At 38.6% G+C, this 22037-nt stretch overlaps 1 protein-coding gene across 1 annotated transcript; it reads right to left on the bottom strand.

The window, feature by feature from the left end:
• Window positions 1-19: 19 nt before the first annotated feature.
• Window positions 20-20978, bottom strand: LOC103067563 (transmembrane protein 151B-like). Its single transcript, XM_088145061.1, has 2 exons — window positions 20889-20978; window positions 20-1441 (listed from the first exon to the last, which is right to left on the bottom strand). The coding sequence occupies exons 1-2, from the start codon at window positions 20976-20978 to the stop codon at window positions 20-22; spliced, it is 1512 nt and encodes a 503-aa protein (XP_088001187.1).
• Window positions 20979-22037: the final 1059 nt, after the last annotated feature.

Genomic DNA, 22037 nt, shown 5'->3' with positions numbered 1-22037 from the left:
GAGTGTCAGGATGCACTTTTCAGAGTGAGGTCTCCAGATGGGAAGCATGGCGGAGACAGAAGTGCCTCCTTTCCTGACCCTCTGGCCTATGCACAATTAGTACTGGGAAAAAACGAGCATCATGGTAAGTGGGTGGGTTTTCATTGATAACCAACTGGCTAGAATGGGAGCACCACTGGTCATCCTGGCAACCACGGTCAGTGATGCTGCTGCTGTGACTTCTCCAGAGTCCTGTCCTGTGAGAACCATGAAGCTGGCATAAGGAGAAGCGGCTAGTGTTCAGAGAGAGCTGTGAGTGTGCACTGCAATTGTGGTGTGAAAAGACAGAGCAGGTACTAGAGGCATGATAGCAAGTCTCACAGCCACGAGTAATTTCACTGTATCTGCGAATGGAGTAGCTGTTGCATATGGGAGATTGGATCAGGTCCGCGAGCATGGCTTCTGAGTAGCTGGGAATCACCTGGCGATTGGTGCAGATGTGCCACTCGAGCTCAGCGCTGTCCTGAGTGCTTACCCGAGGGATTCGGTATCTGTATAGGGGCTCCTCTGCCACAGGGGGAATGCTGTACTCCACACCAACAAGTTTCTCCACATGGTAGTGTACATGTGCAGTCTGATACTCTATGAAGACTCTCAATGGCCATGAAATCATCATCAAAGCAGCCACCCAGAAAGCATAATGGGATATGTACCAGGGAAGATGATTTGGGTCTCCGTAAGCCATCATTATTTCTTTGAAGTCTATATTTTTGAGTTTCATGCCTTCTCTAACCTCCATGTAATCATCCAGCCCTTCTATCTCTGTGAAGAAATGAGCTCTCTGTGCCAAGTAAGAGTTCTCAGACTCTGTGTTGGCAAAACTAAAACATTTAGTGAACTTTAACTTTGTGGTGGAATACCATTCCAGGCCCATGAGTTCCTTAGAGATGTCTTTGAATCCACAATGAGAATAGTCAAATTCTGCTTCGGCCACATGGGTATTGACTCTCTCATGGTAAACCTGGGTAGTTGTATAAGCATCACCGTTGCGATACCGAGTCACCTGCCTTGTTCGTCGGACAAAGTGGTAGCTTATGGCTTTCCACCATATACATGGTGTGGCCTGTTTCATTCTGGCAATTCGATCATAGACACTTTCCACATCAGCTTTGTATTGAAGTTCACTTTTTGTACGACAGTGCCAACACTCCACCAAGTAGACTACATAAAAAATAGCAAGGAATGCTAATGGAATGTACACATAGCCATCTGAGCAAGGACTGTCATGGTAAATCATAGACTTGCCTTTGAAAGAACTATCAAAACTGAGCTTAGTGACTTGAGTGAGTTGGCACCAAGCTATAGTCCCCAGGCAGCTATATATCAGAAGTGAGAGGAGGAGACACTTCCAGTGAGATTTTCTGCACAGTGAAGAACTCAAAGTTTGCTTGATTGGTCGTTGCTGAGAATCAGACAACAGAAGAGAAAAAAAGAAAGAACAGAAATGAAAAGAGAGAAAGCATTTTTTTGTGAAAGCATACAGTAAACAATCTTATCTTACATGTTTAAGACTGAATATTAGTCTTAGACTTAAGACTGAATGAAGTAGGACACATATCATCAGCAGTTTCAGGTAGAGGATACACAAAACTGCACCATGTCCCAGGTGGTCCCCTCCAATAAATAAACAAATAAATTGTTTTAAAATCATTCAGCTGTTCAGCATTGTGCAAGAACACAAGTGTTATGCAAGATTTGCTAGCTCCCCAGATCTGGCTATTTTACAATGAAATTAATTTATTAGTTTTTAACAGCATGAGGAGTAAGCCCTGTCCATAAGTGCCATGTTACCAATCCTTCAGTGTTTTCAACTACCGCACTGAACAAGAAATGTGGAGTCCTAGGTGCTCTCTGATCTTGGTTGTTTGCTTGCAGACGTCTCATTACCAGACTAGGTAACATCATCAGTGCCCTTCAACATCAGCACTGATGATGTTACCTAGTTGGGTAATGAAACATCTGCAAGCAAACTACCAAGCTCAGAGAGCACCTCGGACTCCACAGTTCTACTCTGAGCTACTCTATTTGAACAAGAAATGCCCTACAAAAAGTGAATTTGTAAGCTCACATAATGGGGATGCGGTGGCGCAACGGCTTAATGACGCTGAAAGTTGCCGGCCAGAAATGGTCGACGCTTCGGCGGTTCGAGTCCAGCCATCGCGTTAACAGGGTGAGCTCCTGTTTCTTCCCCAGTTCCTGTCAACCCAACAGTTCGAAAACTCACGTGAGTAGATAAATGGGGACTCTCATTCCGGTGGGAGGAAAAATGCTGGCGGCGCCTTGCAAAAGGAGTCAGGAGCAGTTGCTGGTAAGTGCGAAAAACCGCGCGCGCCCAAAAAGGGCGCGAAGCAATGAAAACCCCGCCTCCTGCACTCGCCAGCTGGGCTCTGCTCTAGGAAGGAGGCACTGGCAAACCACTTCTGAAACACCTTGCCTTGAAAACTGCAGGGACTCATCCAAGCAGTCACTGCAGAGTTGGTAACCACTGAGCGCAGATTAAAAAAAAAAAAAAAAAGCTCACATAACTAAGTGACTAAGCACACTTAACTAAGGCTAAGATTTCAGGTGGTTTCTTAAATTATCATGTATGATTATTCTTAGGAAAACAGATGCAGTTGATATGAGTTACTTGAAGAGTTCTTGGTATACAAGTCTCATACTTCTTTTTATATAATTTTCATTATAGGTACATCAACCTAAGTAAAAACTTCAGTAAATTTACTGTACTTTTTGGCCTTGAAGCTGGAAAATAGTTTGTTCTTTACACAACTGACATCTCTTCCCTGAGAAACTCTGGTTCTCAATTTAATGCTCACATTAAGCTTGGTTAGTTTTACCTTGCTTAGATTTGGGGGGGCATTATAGTATGTAGAAATCAGCTAAGCCTGTATGGTAGAAAGCTGGAAGTTTCAAACCTCCTCTCCTCACCCAGAAGCCTTCTGGGTCCTCACACCAAGGCCCATCTCCTGCGGTGGGGTAGCAGGTAGGCATTCCTGCTGCCACTACATATCTTCCTTGGGGCACCTTCCCTAATGTCTTATCCCTAGTCCTGGAGTATGAGAGCAAGAAGGGTCTCACACCCGATGTTAAAGTAAAATAATTTCATTAATGCAACCTCCTGACTGTATAGAGTAGGGTAGATGTCTAGTGGTTTTATACCTTCCTCCCATTCTTGGGTGATAGAATAAACTCATAAGAAATTAACAAAAGATAAGGCACTCACCCCAAAGTGACCACAATTGGAGCAGTTTTTAAACAAACAAGAAGAATGGCCAAGTGTCTAAATTGGAGGATCCCTTTGAGCTGAGGGTTTCTGACCAAATGGACTTTCTGCTCTCTTTGCACTCAACTAGTTGGGCCTAGTTGTACTTATTCAGAATTGTGTGAAATTGGAATATAGTAACGTCCTGACATGTTTGCCAGATTGGTTCTGCTTTATTTCTGGGTAAGATTCTCACACTGTTATTAATATAGGATGAAAAGATTATATTGATTATCAGTTGGGGCATCACCATCCTAACTGATCATAAGTACTGGATCAGCTACAATAGTTGTCATATTGCTCTGTTTATACAGACTGCTTGACTCCTGGCTAACTTTTCTTCAAGCCTTCAAGGAAGACCAGGTCAGGAACAGATGCCACAAGAATTGCTGGAACTCTACTTTGTTGTTATAGGGTATAATAAGAGAATCTTGAAAGCCTGACCTGGAGACTTCTCCCTCTTATACCAAAGAGAGTCAGGTTTCTTCCTCAACCTCTCCTGCCTCTCCAGCCAAAGCTTATGTTTTTGTAAATGGCTGTTGCATACCTTCTTCAAGGCTATCTTCATACTCCTTTACAGTTTTTCCCCCTCCAAATCATTCAGAATCTGGATCAGGAACTTGCTCACATTTTTTTTTAAAACATGGGTTTTTAATATCTGCCTGAACATGGAATTTCTCATGTTCCTAAAATACTATATACGAATGTCATTGATTCAACCTGGCTGCAAGCTTGAAATACAGCTGGGTAATTTTCTATCTCTTGAACCTGCTCCTGATAATGAAGCTACTATTAATATTTAAAATTCCGTTGGTTTTTCAAAGAATAAAATGCTTTTCCACCGTGGCCCTAGTCAGCACACTAGTTTCTATTATAGCAGTTATTGCCATTGTTAGCAGAACATAGTACAATTACCACAATTACCCTATCTAACAACACCATCTGTAACAGGACAGAAATTTGCATAAAGGTTGTTATGAACTATTATAAATGAGCAATAAATGAATTCATTGCTTGCAAATCAGTCTTATAAACAATTTTCCAAGAGTAATTTTTTAGAAGTTAATTAAGATAGCAATAAATTACTCATGGCTCGAGTCTTTCATATGGTGTGAAACATTTTGTTGTGCTACTTTGTTTAGGAAGATAGTTTAAATTAACCATCACTCCAGTATTTGCAGATTCAGAACTGGAATTTTTGAAACACAGCTTGCCAAGTTGACAACAGAACAGAGAATCTGATAACTATGATTTAATTAATTTAAAGGACAACTCATACTCAGTTAAGCAGTTGTTCTTTCCAACCTACATAAGCTTAGCTGTGCATTAATTTGCCATTTATAAATATGAAAGCACTGGATTAATTACATAACTGACCACCAATCATTTATAGTGTTTCAAAATTTTCACCAAAGAGATGGTGCTGGGACCAGAAACAAGCAGATCTGTACCTGATACTTGAGCTGGAATGTATTATGCATAATTATGACTCCTTAATCCTTCTATATTATTCTTTTTGCTACCAACTCCTGATTAAGCTTTTAAAACCAATCAGCCATCCAACCAATAAACCAACTAAGCTTATCCTGAAAATGCAAGAAAATCCTAACTAATATGAAAGACTGAAATAGCTGTTGAATGGTGTCAACTCAAGTGAGCTCTAGAATAAAATGGAGAGACTGTACTCCTAAAAATTATTACCAAGTCTGGCCCTACAATTTGGTAAAATTGATCCTGAGAGGCAGTAACATGACTGAAAGGACACAGCTAAAGATACTTTGCAGCTTGCTGCACAGCCTCTGAACGATTGAACTATTTTTATGCGAGGCACTGAATACTGTCCAGAGTAAGCCCTGAACGAAAATTTAATGGTCATTTTAGTTGATTTTTTAAGTGTAAAAGAAAAGAACTACAGGTAGTCCCCAGTTTAAGAACGAGTTCCATTCCCAAGGTCTGTCCTTAAGTTGACTTTGTATATAAGCCAGAACATTATTGTTGTATAATACTGTATAAGTAGTATTGTGTAATTACCTCAAACCATTGTGTATTTAACTTGAATCGTTCTGTATTTAACTCAAATTTTGCTACAATAGGGTCCGTTCTTAACTATGGGTTGTCCGTAAACCAGGCGTTCTTAATCTGGGGACTACCTGTAGTTCTTGCGTCTTATGTTAGTCACCCTACAACCTGTATTTAAACCAGGTCCAAATCACTAAGTTTATAAGAAGTCACATGGCACGACAAAGACCATGAGAAACAAAATGTTAAGAAGTTTAAACCAAGTACTTGATAGGAACAATAGCAGTTGCACCCATTTATATGAAAGACCTCTGCAATGCAGGCCCAGCACTCCTTTTTTTCTTTCTTTCATTTTCTTAAAGATTTATTAAAGCATCATTTATAAACAAAGATGAAAATACATACAGATTTGAAGCAAGCAAATGATAAATGTAGTTTTTGTGTGTCCTTTTCTGGCATTCACACCATATGGCAAAAATGTCAAAGCTATTGATTCCAGCTTCCGGTTTTGGAGAGAATTGTTTCAAGGCATAGGGATAACACAGTAAAAACTAATGCAACAGAAAGAGTTTCAGGTATATCTAATAGTGCATTACATACGAAGTCACTTTCCCACAATAAAAAAAGGGGGGGGGAAATCTTACCATCTGATATGATTGTCCCTAGGAACTAATCTATATTTATAAAATGCCTGATCTTCTAAATGTTAATCTTCAGAACTAAACTTGCTTCTCCAAGTAAAATGAAGTGACAAATACATACAATTGTATACAGAAACAGAAATATTTGCAAAATTAAGCCCCAAGGCAAGAATTACTTAGAATTACTTAGGATATTTAAGGAAATCAGTAAAATTAAAGCCAGCAAGAGGGAGAAAAATCACTTCCATATGAATTTCATTTAGTAAACTTATATCCAATGCTTCTTAACCTCATATGGTTGCTCCTAAAACTCTGAATATTTAAGTGGTCTTACAGATATTAGCTGGGTACAGTGGCATTTGTACGGTATAAACTAGAAATTGCTAACACTACCATAATTTAGATACATCTTTAAAGACACGGAGAAAAGGTTTATATCAATGTTAACATTGTATAATAACATATATTAATATTTATTTTTGTTTATGAATATTAAAAGGGGGGGGAATCCAAAGAGGAAAAAAGGGGAAAAAATCAAAAAGCAACTTGGAAAAATAACTTCCCCCTTCTTTATACTCCCACCAATTTGCAGCATTTATAAGCATTTAGACCCTCTTAGAAACCATATTGTCAGTGTTTGTGTTTTCCTTCCAGTTTGATGCATTGCATATACTGAAGCCATTCTGCCTTAAATTTAGCATAACTTCTGTTGCAGATGTATGCTGTTAATTTTGTCATTGCTACATATTCTCCAAGTTTGTGTACCCAGTCAGATATCATTGGTGTTGTATCTTTCTTCTGATATTGGGCAAAATTTATGCAGAACACTATTAAGAGTCCATCTGTCTAAACCTTGGTGCTTTACCTGATGCTTCATTTTAAGAACTACAATCAGTTGAACTTAAATCCTGTTCAGATTCAGGTTCATATAATTACATTTTCCTCAATATTTATATATGTGGTATGAGATACATATATTAGTCCTGTGCAGTTTAGCCTTACAATGTTCTTGTTTTTTACATTCTGCATATCTGGTTCAACTTTCTCTCTGCTCAGTCCTGTGGCACTGTATGTCCTGTGTTTCTGCACCATTATTTCCTATTCATCCTACATCAGATTACCTCTTCCACCCCTCACTATGTCATGTTTAGGAAAAAAGTTAAATATCATACATGCCCACATTTTCAGAATCAGAAATAGGGACATAGTTATTTCGATAAGCTTCACATAGACAATGTATATATATTTTTCCTTCTTCCCCATGCCAGCATGTATTTTCTCTCTTATCCTAGAGCGGTGTTTTTCAACCTTGACAACTTTAAGATGTGTAGAATTCTGGGAGTTGAAGTCCACGCATCTTAAAGTTGTCAAGATTGAGAAACACTGTCCTAGAGGAATAATCTTTGTTTAAATCCAACTGTTCAAGACATCCAAATAGTGTTTTCTGTATCTTTACTTCATTACGATTACTCTGGGGTCAGAGAGCCTTTTCTCTAATCCAACACTTGGAAAGGCCTGGAGGTCCTCATGGAGCCAACGTGAAATAGACAGAGTCCCTCCCTATAACTTTCTTCTTCATGCTTGCTCAGAAGGAAACAAGGTCATCACTTCAGTTATATACACTTCCAGACTCAGGGCAGCTAACTTCCAGGTAAGCATGAATATGACCACAGCCTCTTTTACAGAAAATTAAGCAATAAACCCTTCACACAAATAACACAGCAGCAGGTTATTCCATTCCATCTTTTTTTCTTTTAACCAATGTAAAACCATCTTAAAAACAAGCTATTTCCCCTTTAAAATGTTTGACTAAAGTGCCATTTGCATAGTGCAATCATATATGTGGGAGCCAGTCTGGTGTACTAGTTATGAAATCAGGCTAGAAACCAGGAGACTGTGAGTTCTAGCCCTGCCTTAGGCACAAAGCTGAGTGATCTTCAGCCACTTACTCTCAGCCTTAGGAAGAAGGCAAGGGCAAACCACTTCCAAAAATGTTGCTCAGAAAACTGTGTGGACTTATCCAGGCAGATGCCAGAAGTCAACACTGACTTGAAGGCACACACACAAACATATCTGTGCCAATTTAGATGAGTCCAGTTGAATTCATGAGGCTTATTCCCAGGTAAAAGGGGAGCCTTTTAAAAGAGAATTGAGTAAGATCAGCAGAACTGATTTGTTGTTCAGCTTTGTGCAGCTTATGAAAAAACACAAAAAGTTCTCCACCGTCACTTTCCCTTCTGACCATTGGTTCATATAAATAAACTCCCAGAAGAACTCATTTATGGCTCATCTCTCATGTTGCATGCATTAGAACTTTACTAAAAAAAAATAGCTAGGTTCACTCATTGCTCATAAGCCTTTTTGTTCCACTCTTAGTCTCATTGCACAAGCATATAATGATGTTCTGAAGTCCTGGGTACAAAAGGTATTGCCAGCCCTCAACTAAAGATTGAAGGCAGTTGGTTACTTTATCACTTCTATTCTTATCAAGTTCCCTTGGCTGTTAATTGGCTGCAAGAAAGATCATATTCCCAGCAATAGGAAGAAAAATTTTCCATTGGTAAAATGGGGATCAAACAAGCATGACCAAAAGGTCTTCCTCCTTTGTAGGTGTGTTGTGGAGGGGGTGAAATAAAACAAATGGAGTCTGGGAGGACCAGCATGAAACTGTTCAAAGTAAGGTTGTTGATTTCAGCTGTTTGAGGGGCAGTTTTTCCCAGCAAGGTTTTTCTTGTGGGACCACGCTTTGGAATATGTGATGATCCCAGAAAGTGTGTATGGATAAAACGAGACAGAAAACTATACTAAGTAGGCACAAAAACATGTATAAATAATTGGGGGGTGTTAGGGGGAGGAAAAGATTCCCCCAAAGTAACAAAGGTGAATCAGAACTGCACACAAAGTCTGTAGAAAACAGCACAGTATGACATCTAAAGGAAAAGTTTCCTTGGATCTAAAGAAAGGTTACTGGGAAAAAGAACTCTTGTAATTAAAATTCAGTTCTGTGTGGATAGAATCTTTCCCATAGGGCTGAATTCTTTCAAAGAGCAACGTCCTTAACTAAACACAATCCTTTTTAAAAAAATATAATTTTATTAAAAAACGTTTAAAAGGAAGATAAAAACGAATACAAACTAATATAAAGTAAGAACAAGAAAAGAAAGAAATCAAAGAGAAAGCTAAAAGTGCAAGAAAGGAAAAAAAAGTAAAAGAAAAATAGAAAAGAAAGAAAAAAGATATAAAGTAGTGGCTTTAGTCCTTAACTAAACACAATCCTTGAAATGGAACTAATACTTTGCCATTAGACAACTTTTTCATCATCAGGTGACAACATTTTCTGTAAGCTTCCACAATGCTGAAATGTTCCTGCCTTGGATCTCAGATAGGAAGGCTGCACACACATTCTGTACCTTACTTTGAAAATTGATAAATAAAGATGCGTTTATTTATTCCCATCCAACTCTGTGTCTGTCTTCCTCCCACCTCTTTTCTTCAGAACAGGACTTCTTTTTTGTTTTGCTTCTTTAACTCTTTGGAGAGCATCTGATTCTACTTCACACCAGTAGACAGGCTGCTTTCTTGCAAAAATTAATGTGTTGCAGCAGATGCAATGATGGATGCAGACTGGGAACTCTGGGTTCAAAGTTGTGTTATGAAATGAACTGGCTGGCTTGGACTACAGAGTTCTCTCTCAACTTAATACATCACATAAGGTTGTTGGGAGGATAGAATAAGAAAATGGAATATTCAGCGACAACCTCCCCCTCCCCCCCTTTGTATAACCTTTGTAAAAGACCACAAACTCAGCTTTTAGGTCCTAATTTGGTCAGTACATCAGATTATTGCAGCAGAATTAGGTTCCTTAACAGCAACCCATCTAGTTTTTGGGAGAAGTAAACAGGAGAATAGGAACAAAGAATGATACTTTTAAAGATACTGGCTGCATTCCTGGCACGGGTCTCGGCTACTTAATTCCTTCCTTACAAGCCAGTAAGAATTCAGTCATCTATATATGAAACTGTTGATAGAGAAACAAATGATTGCACGTTTGGCAAACCCAATATATATTTATTTTCTTTGACATTCTTTGTGCACCTCCCACTTTGTAAGACTCTGGCCAGTTCACAACAGTAAAAGCATCATCAAAACAGTACAACTATAAAATAATAAAACAACATCCAAAATAAAATAAAATAATAAAAGCTGCGTAATCACCTCAAAGCATAATAACTACAATAATGAGGGATCATATACAATCAGCATCCCTATCGTGTATCCTTCCCAGGCTTTATGAAAGAAGGAGCTATTTAACTGAGGAAGGAGCTATTCTAATACTTTGGGGAGGAAGAGAACACTGTAGGATTGAGCAGCCACGAAGAAAACTTTCCACTGCTGACACCCAAACCTTTGGGGAGAGGGAAACACAAGTGTATCTTTCTGTACAGAATACATAGGATGGGAAGATTCTCCTTGGAGAAAGTAGTCCATAAAAACTGAAGCCCCAAGACATGAAGAGATCTATAAATAATAGCCAACACTTTGAATTGTATCTGAAAACCTTTGCAGCTCTCATGAAATGGGCCTATTCCTGCTGAACTGTGACTGGCCAATCTGCATTTGGACCGTTCACAGTATCTGAGTAGCTTTCAAAGACAAAGTGTCCCAAGTAAAGCACATTACAATACTGTAATCCAGTCATGAGATGATGAGGACATGAGTGACAGTTACAGAAATGGCCACATCTGGTGTACCAGCCATAGCTGGACAAAGACTCTTTTGGCCATGCGCTGCCCTGCTGTTTCAGGAAGACCCAGTGAGTCCAGGAGACATCCCAAAACCTGGACCAGCTTCCTCTGGGGACTGCAGTCATGCTGCTTGACTAGAAAGTAAATTAGATCCCTTAAATCCAGTGCAATCAATGGGATTTAAGTTAATCTTATTCTGTTGCTGATCATGGCCTACATTAGTTTTATACGAGTTACCTTAGAATTAAGACCAATGGAGTTATTTGAGGCGTACGATCACATAAATGAGATTAAGGTTTTAGGCAAAATGACGTGGCCTTAGGCAAACCATTGCCTTGATTCACACATTGCATTAAGTCATGATTTGTTTAAGCATGTTGTATTGAGTAAACCACAATTATCTACGTTAATATAAAACAATGATTTATAAACCACAATAGTTATACTTTTATAACATACTATATCAAAACCCAATAAGCTATATTTGGGCTGAGCACAATATGTGAATTTAACCACTATCTCCTTCTATATTTGGAACTAAGTACAATGGTCTACCTTTAAGGATGTATATGGTGCTTATTGGAAATCAGTTATATGCATGCTGAGGATTATTAAAACACAGCTTCCTTGAGTAATTATCAAAGACCATTAATTTTCAGTTCTGTACTGGAAGATTTCGCATAATCTAACAGGTCAGCAAAAGACAAATACTTCAGTGCAGACAGATACCAAACAATCATAGAAAGAAAATAAAACAAAAATTAGAAGGAACAATTTACAAGCACTGTAATCAGGGGAAAAAATGAAATCAGTCCTTGTCCAGAAATAGCCACTCAGGACGGCACAGCTAGGAAAATGCAATCACGATCTTGCCATTATTAGCAGAGCGGAGGTAAAAGAAAACGCTGTCCATGTACTTCTTCCACAAGACATGGATCAGCCCTGGTTCTTGTCCTGGAGAAGTCACAATTGCCTGCAATATATAGGAACACCATTTTCAGACTTCAGATGGGAAAGGCCACAATAGTGGGTTAAAGAGCATGGGATTCAGTATGGCTCTATTATTTGTTCTTGGATGTATTCAAAGCTAGCTTGAGAAACAGCGTGCTTTAAGCTGTGATAATTTTCTATTTTAACTCTGCAGTAATTACACACTATTGCTTTTTAATTTTGCATTTTAAAAGAATGGGTTTTATTCATTTGGCATGCATACCTAATTCTTAGGACCATTTAATTGTGTTGTAAGCCCATACTAGTCATTGAAAGAGCCAAAGACAACTGCATCTGAGACAAATAACATGTGGCTGGAAAGATGAAGGTGACTTCTCCTTGTTCCCTAAATGATGTACTTCTAATAATAAATATTACATATCTAAGATAAAGGAGAACATGGAAACAACAACAACAACAAAATCTTTGAAAGCAGCCTCACCCTTATAAAAGTTTTTTTTCAGATGTTTAGATATTGATCTAGTCATTCACTTAATATTCATTCAGAATTCAAGGCAATATCCATGGGGCTCTCCCATATTGCAAGGAGGGACTCACTAAAGTTACCCAGTGACCACCATGGTTGAGTGGAAACTTGAGCAATGGTCTCCCTGTTCCAAGTCTGACTATGCTACATTGGACCTCTGCATCTCTGCAAGCAAGTGAATTCACCTAAATTTGTTTGCAAACTTGATTGGTATACTATACACCATTTTGACTCTTTGGCATTGCTGATTTGAAGTACAGGAAGAATGATGTAAGGCTAGGATGGCCAGTTCCATTTGCCACATTTCCAGGACTTTGATAATAGATTGAATTATTAAAGGCTGTTAACATGCTTCAGGACAAAATAACATTTCTGGAATCTCACTCTTACTAGTTCAACTGATGTGTTACTAGAATTCTAACAAGAGCAGCTAGTTACCATTATGAATGGTTTAATTTGGGAACTGTTGACTTTGCCTGAAGATTATCATCTAGATATTGTTGGGGGCTCACATTCTTGGGTTCAAAATATTTGTCCAAAAATAAGTATGCATTTTGTTTCATGGATCTTTGGCATCCTATTAATCCTTCCCAACAGAAATATATTTTTCTTTCTTCTACACATAATATTTATTTATTCATTTGTCACATTTATATAGCCGCCCATCTCACACAAAGCAACTCCGGGCAGCATACAACAATTAAATAAAACAGTAAATAGATAAAAAGCAATCATTATAAAAGATAAAAAGTAATTATTAAAATAAAAATATTATCAAAAATTTTAAAATATACAAACTCCATGGAGAGAGCATAAAATCAATCACAGTGAATTTACTACATTATTTCCTGAAATCTCATTCTTAGTTACCTAAACGTAAAGCATATATAAACTCTATTACAGTTTCAAACCATACTCCAGTGAGATGAATTGCTTTATTTCATAAAAATATAAAAACATTCTTTGTCATTGACTGCATTTTTGCTGAATAATAAAAATTTTATTAAGCAAATGGAACAAGAAATGTCAGAAAGTTTTTTTAATTAATAGGGACTCAGTTACATCATTGTTTTTAGTACATGACATTGCTGAAGCATTTATCAAGATCAAATCATCACACATGATTCATACAAATAAAAGCAACAATTGGCTAAAAACAAAATTTTGAAAGAGAAAGAATGATTACCTCTTTACACATCCCATCCATCTCTTGACTGATGTAGATCTTTGGTTTCTGCTAATTATGAACTTAACAAACGTTAAACTTCTAAAACGGAATGTTTATTACATTGTATCAGGCAAAGATATTGGAGAAAAGAAGTCTAAAAAACGATTGGCCTTCAGTTTTAAATAAATTAAGCAACCTAATATTGTACCATCTATTCAGGACACAAATGGGAATGCACCTACAGATTCCAGATGCTTTAATTCATACTTTTTAAATAATTATATTCTCAATTGTATAAGACATATCCTTCTTCAACAGAAAATGAAAGAGATTCTTTTTAGAGAAAATGAGTTCACCATATTTATCACTAAATCAGGTTACTAATTTTATTTCATCTCTTGCTTCAAAAATTGTTGCTACAATTAAACTATGCACGCTCAGGGAAGAGTCCTGGCTGTAGGTAGATAGCTAGGTAGGTAGACAGACAGACAGTAAAAAGTATATAAGTTTTTTCAAGACCTTTTTCAAAACCTTTTCAAGACAACCTTTTAATTTTAATGAGGCAGTTGTAACAGTCATTCCCAAACCAGGTAAGGAAAGGATTCCATAATATGTTTCGAATACAGATCAATGCCCTAAAATTTTAATAGTTACTTTGGCCCATAGATTACAGCCTGTGTTTCCAACTATCTACATCTAACCCTGGCTGGATTCACACAGGAGTATTGAAGTTCTGACAATACCAGATTTTTAATTGATGTTTTTATTTTAACTCATGATCATCAAAACTGATCAGGTGTAATTTCTCTGGATACTAAGGAACCTTCTGATATTGTTTCTTGGAAGCTTCTGAGATGCTGTTTGACTAATTTTAGGCTTCCCCAATGTTTTATATTTTAACTGGTATGATTTATTCAAACTCTAAATAGTGGATAATTATTAATAGTGTGCTCTTTCTTCAGTTAAATTTATTTTGAGTACATTCCAAGAATATCTTCTTTCAACCTTATAATATCTGGCCTGCATATTTAGAACTTCTGAAAACATTAATAGAATTACAGGATGAGGCAGAGCATAAGACTTTAATGTACAGTAGGTGATATTTTGTTTTTTAGATAAAACAGGCATTTCTAGTTCTAATCTGTTTATAAGATAGAGTCATAGTAATCTAGAAACTATACAGATTGGAGCTTTAGGTTATGTTCTGACTTCATTCTTTATCTTAGTATAAAAACTTCCAGTAAGCTTTCTCAGTTTATAGTTTTCACTTATCCTCTCTTTTGATGCAAATGAAAAAAAAAAAAACATATAGGCAGGTGATCTTTAATTCTTTTCAGTAAGATAAATTTGATTAAAATGAGTTTGCATCTTGAGAAGCCTTATGATTATTTCATCATATCATTTTACTCCAATTTACAGGACATTAAATATATTTCTTTGGCATGGATGTCCTGCAAGAATTTCATTGCACAAATTATAATTAGTTTTGAGAAAGGTGGATTTAACCTTTCCCACTTTTATCACTGGGCATTTATCCTAGTTTCAATTATTGGCAGGAGTAAGGAACTTCAGAATTCAGCTGTTCTTTATGCTCAGCTCAAAAGTTATTATTCGATTCTACTGAAAATAGCTGACAAGTAATCAATTATAACAATTTTTCAGGCTATTATTATTATTATTATTATTGAAGTTATATTATTTTGCAATAATGTTGTAACCAATTATACTTTTCTTCTGATAAGTACTTTAACATAATAATTTTCTTTTCAAAAATCCACAGAGTTTATAATAACTATCTTTATATTAACTTACTTGATCCTAATAGAGGCTCTTCTGGGTGCCTTCAAGTCAGTCTTGACTCCTGGTGATTGCCTGGACAATTCCCTTCAGTTTATTTGGCAAGATTTTCTTGGCAAATGGTTTGCCTCCTTCCTAGGGCTGAGAGAGAGAGACTGGCCCAAGGTCACCCAGCTGGCTTTGTGCCTAAGACAGGACTAGAACTCACAGTCTCCCAGTTTCTAGCCCGGTGCCTTAAACACTACACCAAACTGGCTCTCATTATAAACTATTTCCCTTTTAGCAGTGAATATGTGTAGCTCAGGGTTGAACTGTGGAGTCCTTGGGGTTCTCTGAGCTTGGTTCTTTTCTTGCAAACGTTTCATTACCCGGCTAGGTAACATCTTCAGTGCTCAAATGGGATGGGGTTTGCTCTCTATTTATGTGCTGTGGCCTGCCTCACCAGTGCTGGTGGGGGTGGGGGCTCTGTTTTGCTCCTCTGGTAGTTCCTTGATTAGCATATGTTTGCTGCAGCAAACCCCATCCCATTTTAGCACTGAAGATATTACCTAGCCAGGTAATGAAACGTTTGCAAGAAAAGAACCAAGCTCAGAGAACCCCAAGGACTCCATATTTCCCTTTTATTTCTCTACTGCAATTCTCTCCTTTTTCTTTATGTTTTGCCTTATAATATCTCCTAGACTTTCTTTGTTTCCCCTTACTCTCCTGTTTCAGTGAGTAAGGTCACTGTTACATGTAGGGACACTGCTGATCTGAGAGCAATGAGCAACATTTCTGAGCTTTTTATATTATAGGAAAAATGATTACCCTGTGTCTCCATTTTGAAAACAGGATGCAAGCTAAGTTAATTTAAAACTTCCATTTTTATATCTGCAGCATCACATGTACGATAGCTTGTCCCATAGAATAGATTTCAATAATAAGGTTCCATGTAACCTTAAACCACCTTGCTTTTACCTACTTTCATTAACTAAACTCATTTACTTTCATTAACTAAACATGCATTTGCATTAAAACATAGGAGGTAAGTTAAAAGGCTCTTTGGATATAGCCATTTAATGCTGCTGCAATCACAAATGACTAATTTTAATTAAAAACTCCAAAGAGTTATGGGCAGAACTTCTCTCTATAGAAGCTTCTTTTTTTTATCATGTTTTTATTGTAGCTGGATTTTCCCTAAAAAATAGCTCCAAAAAAATCTAGAGTCATTCTGTCTGGAAAGGGGCTGTAGGCAGATTGTTCCATGAGGGTGCAATGGGTGTGCATACAGAGTGTGCCATGTAATAACCCAGTCTGAATAACTGAGGGTAATTTAAACAGTCACAGTTCCATTCAGTGAGCATAACTGACAATACACTGCAGTATCAACCAGGATGAGTCAATAATGAAGGAACTACATTGTCTGACTATTCTACGTACAGTATAAGACATAGCGGTGTTGAATTAACTGGAATGAGCTATCATAGAATGATCATGCTTATAACAATATAAATGGAATATTGCTACAAGAAAGTGCCATTTGACTTCAAAACAGGCAATTTCTCTAAAATGAGGGATCTGGTAAAAAGAGAGCTCAGAGGAGAATTCAAGAGAGCCAAGCCTTATCAGAATGCTTAGGAAAGAATATCAGAATCTCAGCTAGAGCAGGTAAGGAAAAGTGTTCCCAAGAGGTCAGCAGCATGGACAATGAAAAATATCAAGAAAAGTGTTGGAAAGAAAAAAACCAAAAGCTTCCTTCAGAATCTGCTAAAACAAATCTGCTAAAACAAAGCAAACACACCCCTGCCAAAACATAACTGTGCTTATTAAGTGATGTTTGGGGGGGTTGTTTGTTTTTAATCTTTTAAGCTGCCCAGAATCACTTGTGTGAGATGGGTGGCCATATAAATCATATAAAAAAAAATAAATGAATAAAAAAAGGATTGTAGACTTGTACAAAAGAAACAGAAACTAACAGTAGAAGATAGAAAAAGAGATTCTGAAGCACAAATTTGTAATAATATTAAGACTAGCAATAAAAACAACATGATTAGATACGTCAGAAATACTAAGACAGATAAATAGGCATTTGGGTGATTAGATGACAAGGAAATTACAACAGTACTAAAGGAGGTGAGGAGATTGCCCAGGAACTGAATGAATATTTTGCACCTGCCTTTTTTGCAAAAGATACAAGGTAAAAACCCATGTTGAAATGTCATTTTCAGGAAGGGAACCTGTAAAGCATAGACAATTTGTAGTGATTAGACCTCAGTAGACTTATTGATATACTTAAAATAAATAGATTTACCAGGTCCAGATGCTGTCCCTCTGAAAAGTTCTTAAAAGAAGTGTGGGGATAAAAAGTAAAATAATCAATGCAAGCAGATCAGGCATAGCAACTGACTCCTTGAAGCAGGTCTGTACTGTGTCATCAACCTGTGAAAGCATAAGGTCAGCTAAAACGATTGATACAGAAATAAATCTTTCTTGGTAGATACATTCCCAGTGACGTAACATCCTCCCTAACCCTGTAAACACTTTGATTTGTAAGTAATTGCCCTGGTAATTGTGATTATTTCAAGGAAACAGATAGTAAATTTCAACAACTTGCCACCTCCCTACTGTGAAGTGTGAAGAAGGTCATTCTATTATCATAGTAAAGTCTAAACAAGGTACTGATAATTGAAGTGTTTATGCCTTTGATGTGCTGATCATGGTATGCTGAGAACTCTTTTCTATAACAGATAAGAAGATGCTCCTAGGTTCCCTTTAGTCCTATCAGTATTTCTTATCTGTAGTTGTAAACTAATTATTCAATAACTCTGTAACCTTTCTAAGACTAAAGGCATTGGGGCCCTTAGCTTTGCTGCCTGGGAACAGGGTGATCACAGTATTTCTAATAAAATGAAAACCAGTTTATAACTCTCCAATCCTTTGGCTCAATTCCTTAAGGTGAGATTTCCACCATAGAACTCAGGTAGAAAATTGCTGACTTTTTGAGAAAAATATCTAATATTTTCCTAACATTAGCTTTCTGTCAAAGGATAAAAAAGTGATCAATTTAAACTCTGTTAAAAAAAAAGATCCAGAGGAGATAATAGAGAATTAAAAGCTCCCTAGAAACCAATAGAAAGAGGACAAGTCTTGCTGAAGAGAAATCAGGGCAACTTTTGTGAAGGTAGATCTTGCTTTTAATAACCTGGTAGAGGCTCTTGAGTCTGTCACTAAACAGGCAGACACCAATGATCCAGTAGAAGGGTTTATGTGGATTTATCCCTTAGCAGATAACTAATTAAAGGAAATCTCAAGTTATGGACTGGGAACTAGTGAGGAAGCAGAAAGTGTTGGAATAAAGGGTTATTTTTGCAATGAAAGAGTATATTAGGTATGTTCACCACCCTGAGCTGACAACAGACACACACACACACAGGATAACAATAACAACAACAGGGAGGTTCCACAAGGATTTGTATTGAGACCAATGTTTTTAAACTTGTTTATAAATTATCTGGATAATTCAGGTAGGGGATCAACTTATTACTTAAATGGCCAAAGCAAAAAAAAAAAAAAAAAGGTACAAATATTTTTCAAGAATTACAAGAAATCACAGGAATAAGGATTGAAATGGCAAATGTAATTCAGTGTAAGCAATCATCAAAGGAGGGGGAAAGTTCATTTATATCTCTGTCTCTCTCTCCAGAATTGTCAGTGACTACCTAGCAAAGTGATGTTACAAAATGTGATTAAAATATTGACCCATTGTAAAGCTACTGTGAAAAAGACAAATGTTATTTGGGAATCATTAGAATATTATTAGGAAAATAATATTTTCAAAATCATAGCAATTCAACCACAATGTGTTCAACTACAGTTGGGATATTAGAATGAGGGATCTTTCAAGTAAGCTGATGTTGGGAAATTTGGAACAAATGAAAGAAAACTCTATTCAACTATTCCAATACCCCCCAAAAATTGGGGTCTACCAACTTTAAAATTAGGCCAATTTGTCTACGGCTACTAAAATGATGACTATGTATTACTATAGCATTAGAAAAATATGCTTCTCAATAATAATTATTGGGAGCGTAAGGGAAAGTATGCTGGCTTAAGCTCCTGGAGAAAAATCATGGAATACATTAACACATGAAAAATGAATGTAGTGGGATAATGCTGTTGTGCTCATGTCCAACTTAAGGGCTTGGCAGGGTTCTCTGTTTGGCTGCTGAGGAATCACTATGTTATGCTAGATAAGCCCTTGATTTGATTCAGCAGCATTATTTTTTTATTTGTTATTCTGTGCCTTGTGTAAAATGCAGGCTTTTGAATTTACTAAGTCAAATTTATTCTTACAAAATAATTAACAAGTTGACTCTATTGGCATTTTGTTATTTATTTATTTTTTTATCCTCACTCAATTGTTACCGATTCTGCAGTGACTGCCTGGACAAGTCCTTGCAGTTTTCAAGGCAAGGTGTTTCGGAAGTGGTTTGCCAGTGCCTCCTTCCTAGAGGAGAGCCCAGCTGGCGAGTGCAGGAGGCGGGGTTTCCATTGCTTCGCGCCTTTTTCAGGCATGAGCGGCTTCCGCGCTACAGGCAACTGCTCCTGACTCCTTTTTGCAAGGCGCCGCCAGCATTTTTCCTCCCACCGGACTGAGAGTACCCATTTATCTACTCACGTAAGTTTTTGAACTGTTGGGTTGACAGGAGTTGGGGAGGAAGCAGGAGCTCACTCTGCTGCGCGAAGCTGGGCTCGAACCGCTGAAGTGTCGACCATTTCTGGCCGGCAATTTTCAGCGTCATTAAGCCGCTGCGCCACCACATTGTTGTTATGGTTAGCAGTTAATCAGACAAATATATCTGCAGTATGTTTTGTGGACCCAGGTGGAAAACAGATTGGTTATGGTCCGTCTACTAGATCAGCACATTTTAGTTTGGAAATCCAATGATAATAAATGTCACTCAAACAGCAGCAAAACAGCGAGTGAGCAAGCACTTGTTTATTAAAGAAACTTCACTCTGGATATGCGCATAAAGTAGGGAGGAAATTTCACTGGAGCAAAGAAGGAAACTCAAGTGTTAGTTTTCAGAGCCAAACAGAACCATGTATTCATTCTTACTCCAGGGAAAGAATGTCAGAACAATGGAGGCCGCCTTCCCCTTCCCTTGGAAATGGCTTTAAACTTGGTCACCTTTGACTGGCAGGACAATAAATTCTGGTTGGTTGGCTGGTTACTGCCTGAGGTAGGCCTCTCCAAGAAAGAGAAGTTTACATAACAACTTCTCTTGCACACCCACCTTATCATAAGAAAAAGTTGAGTACACACACGCACACATGTACTAATGATGACCAGTACAGGTCTCCAAAACTATGTTTTCAATTATTTCTACATAAGAAAGTGAAAATGGCTCCATCATCCTTATTATTGTTTTCCCTGACCTGCATATTTTTAATAGTACTTTTGTGTGAGTTTCATGAAGGCCTAATCTGAAAGAATCCTAGTGATATTTGTTGTTTTGGTTCCCCCCCCAACTTAATTTTCCTAGCGCCACATACAAGTTACATAGATACACAAATGTGTGTCTAGTCCCTTAATTCTGGCCATGCATATGTGTGAGCTCGAACTCGCCCTTTTGAGGATGGGTGTAATAGTACACGCATCCTCACGTGCAGACAGCTCAGTTCCACGACTCCGTCCGCCTCCCGCCTGGCACTCCATACACACAAAGCCTCAGACCCCCAGACGCCCTTGGCTTCTCACCTCCTCTCTAGCATCTCCAGTTGCAGCCGCCGCCGCCGCCGCTCCTGGACTATTTCCAGCGGATGGTTCTGGCTCCCGCTCCGAAGACATCCTTTGCCATTACAGACCTCGCAGCCCGGCTCCCGTGTTCAGTCGAAGTCACACGACCGGAAAGTTCCTCCGCTCCACCCCAGAGCAGCCGACCTGGGCCCTCCGAGGAGGGGGCCGGGCGGGGAGAGAGCGGAGGGGACCCACCGGACTCTGCCTTTGGACTGCAGCTTCCCCTTCAACCGGTCCCGATTTCCCCTGCGCAGACCAAACGGGAGATCCGGTCCAGGTTTTGCGAGCGGAGCGCCTTCGCCGCCAGCCCGCCCGGCTCTCGAGCCAGGTGCGTTCTTAGGGCTAAGGGGCTCCGGCTGCTGCGCTGGCCGCCTCTCTTTCGGGTCGGGATATACTGCGGCTGCTCCTTAACTTTAGCGGAGCAGGAGGAAAGACGCTTGGAGACGCCTCTGGGAGACGCTGAAGAGGCGGCAGAGCCAGCTGAAGGTCCCTCTCGCTGGGCACGGTGCCGGCTGCCTCCTCGCCTGCTCTCTTTGTCCAAGAAATCCTCTGCAGCCCCCAACTCTGCAGTGGAACTAGTTGGCTGCCAACTTCGGGTCTCTGTTTTTTTCACTTGGCATTCCGGGCTGTCAGTCAGAAAGAAGGGAGGGGAAACCAAGATCTCTACCTGAGGGCATTCCCTGGGAAAAGCCCTCTGCAGCTTCTGCTAGGCATCTCTGGGGTACAGGTTCCTTCCTTCCTGAACTCTGCCCAGTGATAATCTTAGGACTGGGCAGAAAGCTGATTAGTCTTCTCTGGGACCAGGTAGTGACAAAAGCCTATCAGGGTAACACATGTCCCAGAAACCCTAGAGACTTTTCTGTCCTATCCTGGCAGGTGAACCAGTCTTGCTATCCCATGGGTCTGACCTGCTCCTCATCTCCTCTTGGTGATAGCCAAGTGTTGGCTGTTTGGTCCTGGGAAAATAGAATCCTAGGGAGGAATCCTTGGAGGGCATCTTAGAGATTTTCTGACCCAACCCCCTGCCCAAGCCTCATAATGGCTGTCTAACCTTTACTTAAAAACCTCCAGTGATGGAGGACCCATGACCTCAGGAGAAGGTATTAAATA

This window comes from Python bivittatus, unplaced genomic scaffold, assembly GCF_059951505.1.
Source record: "Python bivittatus isolate LINGU-HERP-01145 unplaced genomic scaffold, Pbiv_v1 ctg000480_np1212, whole genome shotgun sequence".
NCBI lineage: Eukaryota > Metazoa > Chordata > Lepidosauria > Squamata > Pythonidae > Python > Python bivittatus.
The sequence above is the reverse complement of the archived record's forward strand: the minus strand, read 5'-3'. Positions and strand labels throughout refer to the sequence as shown.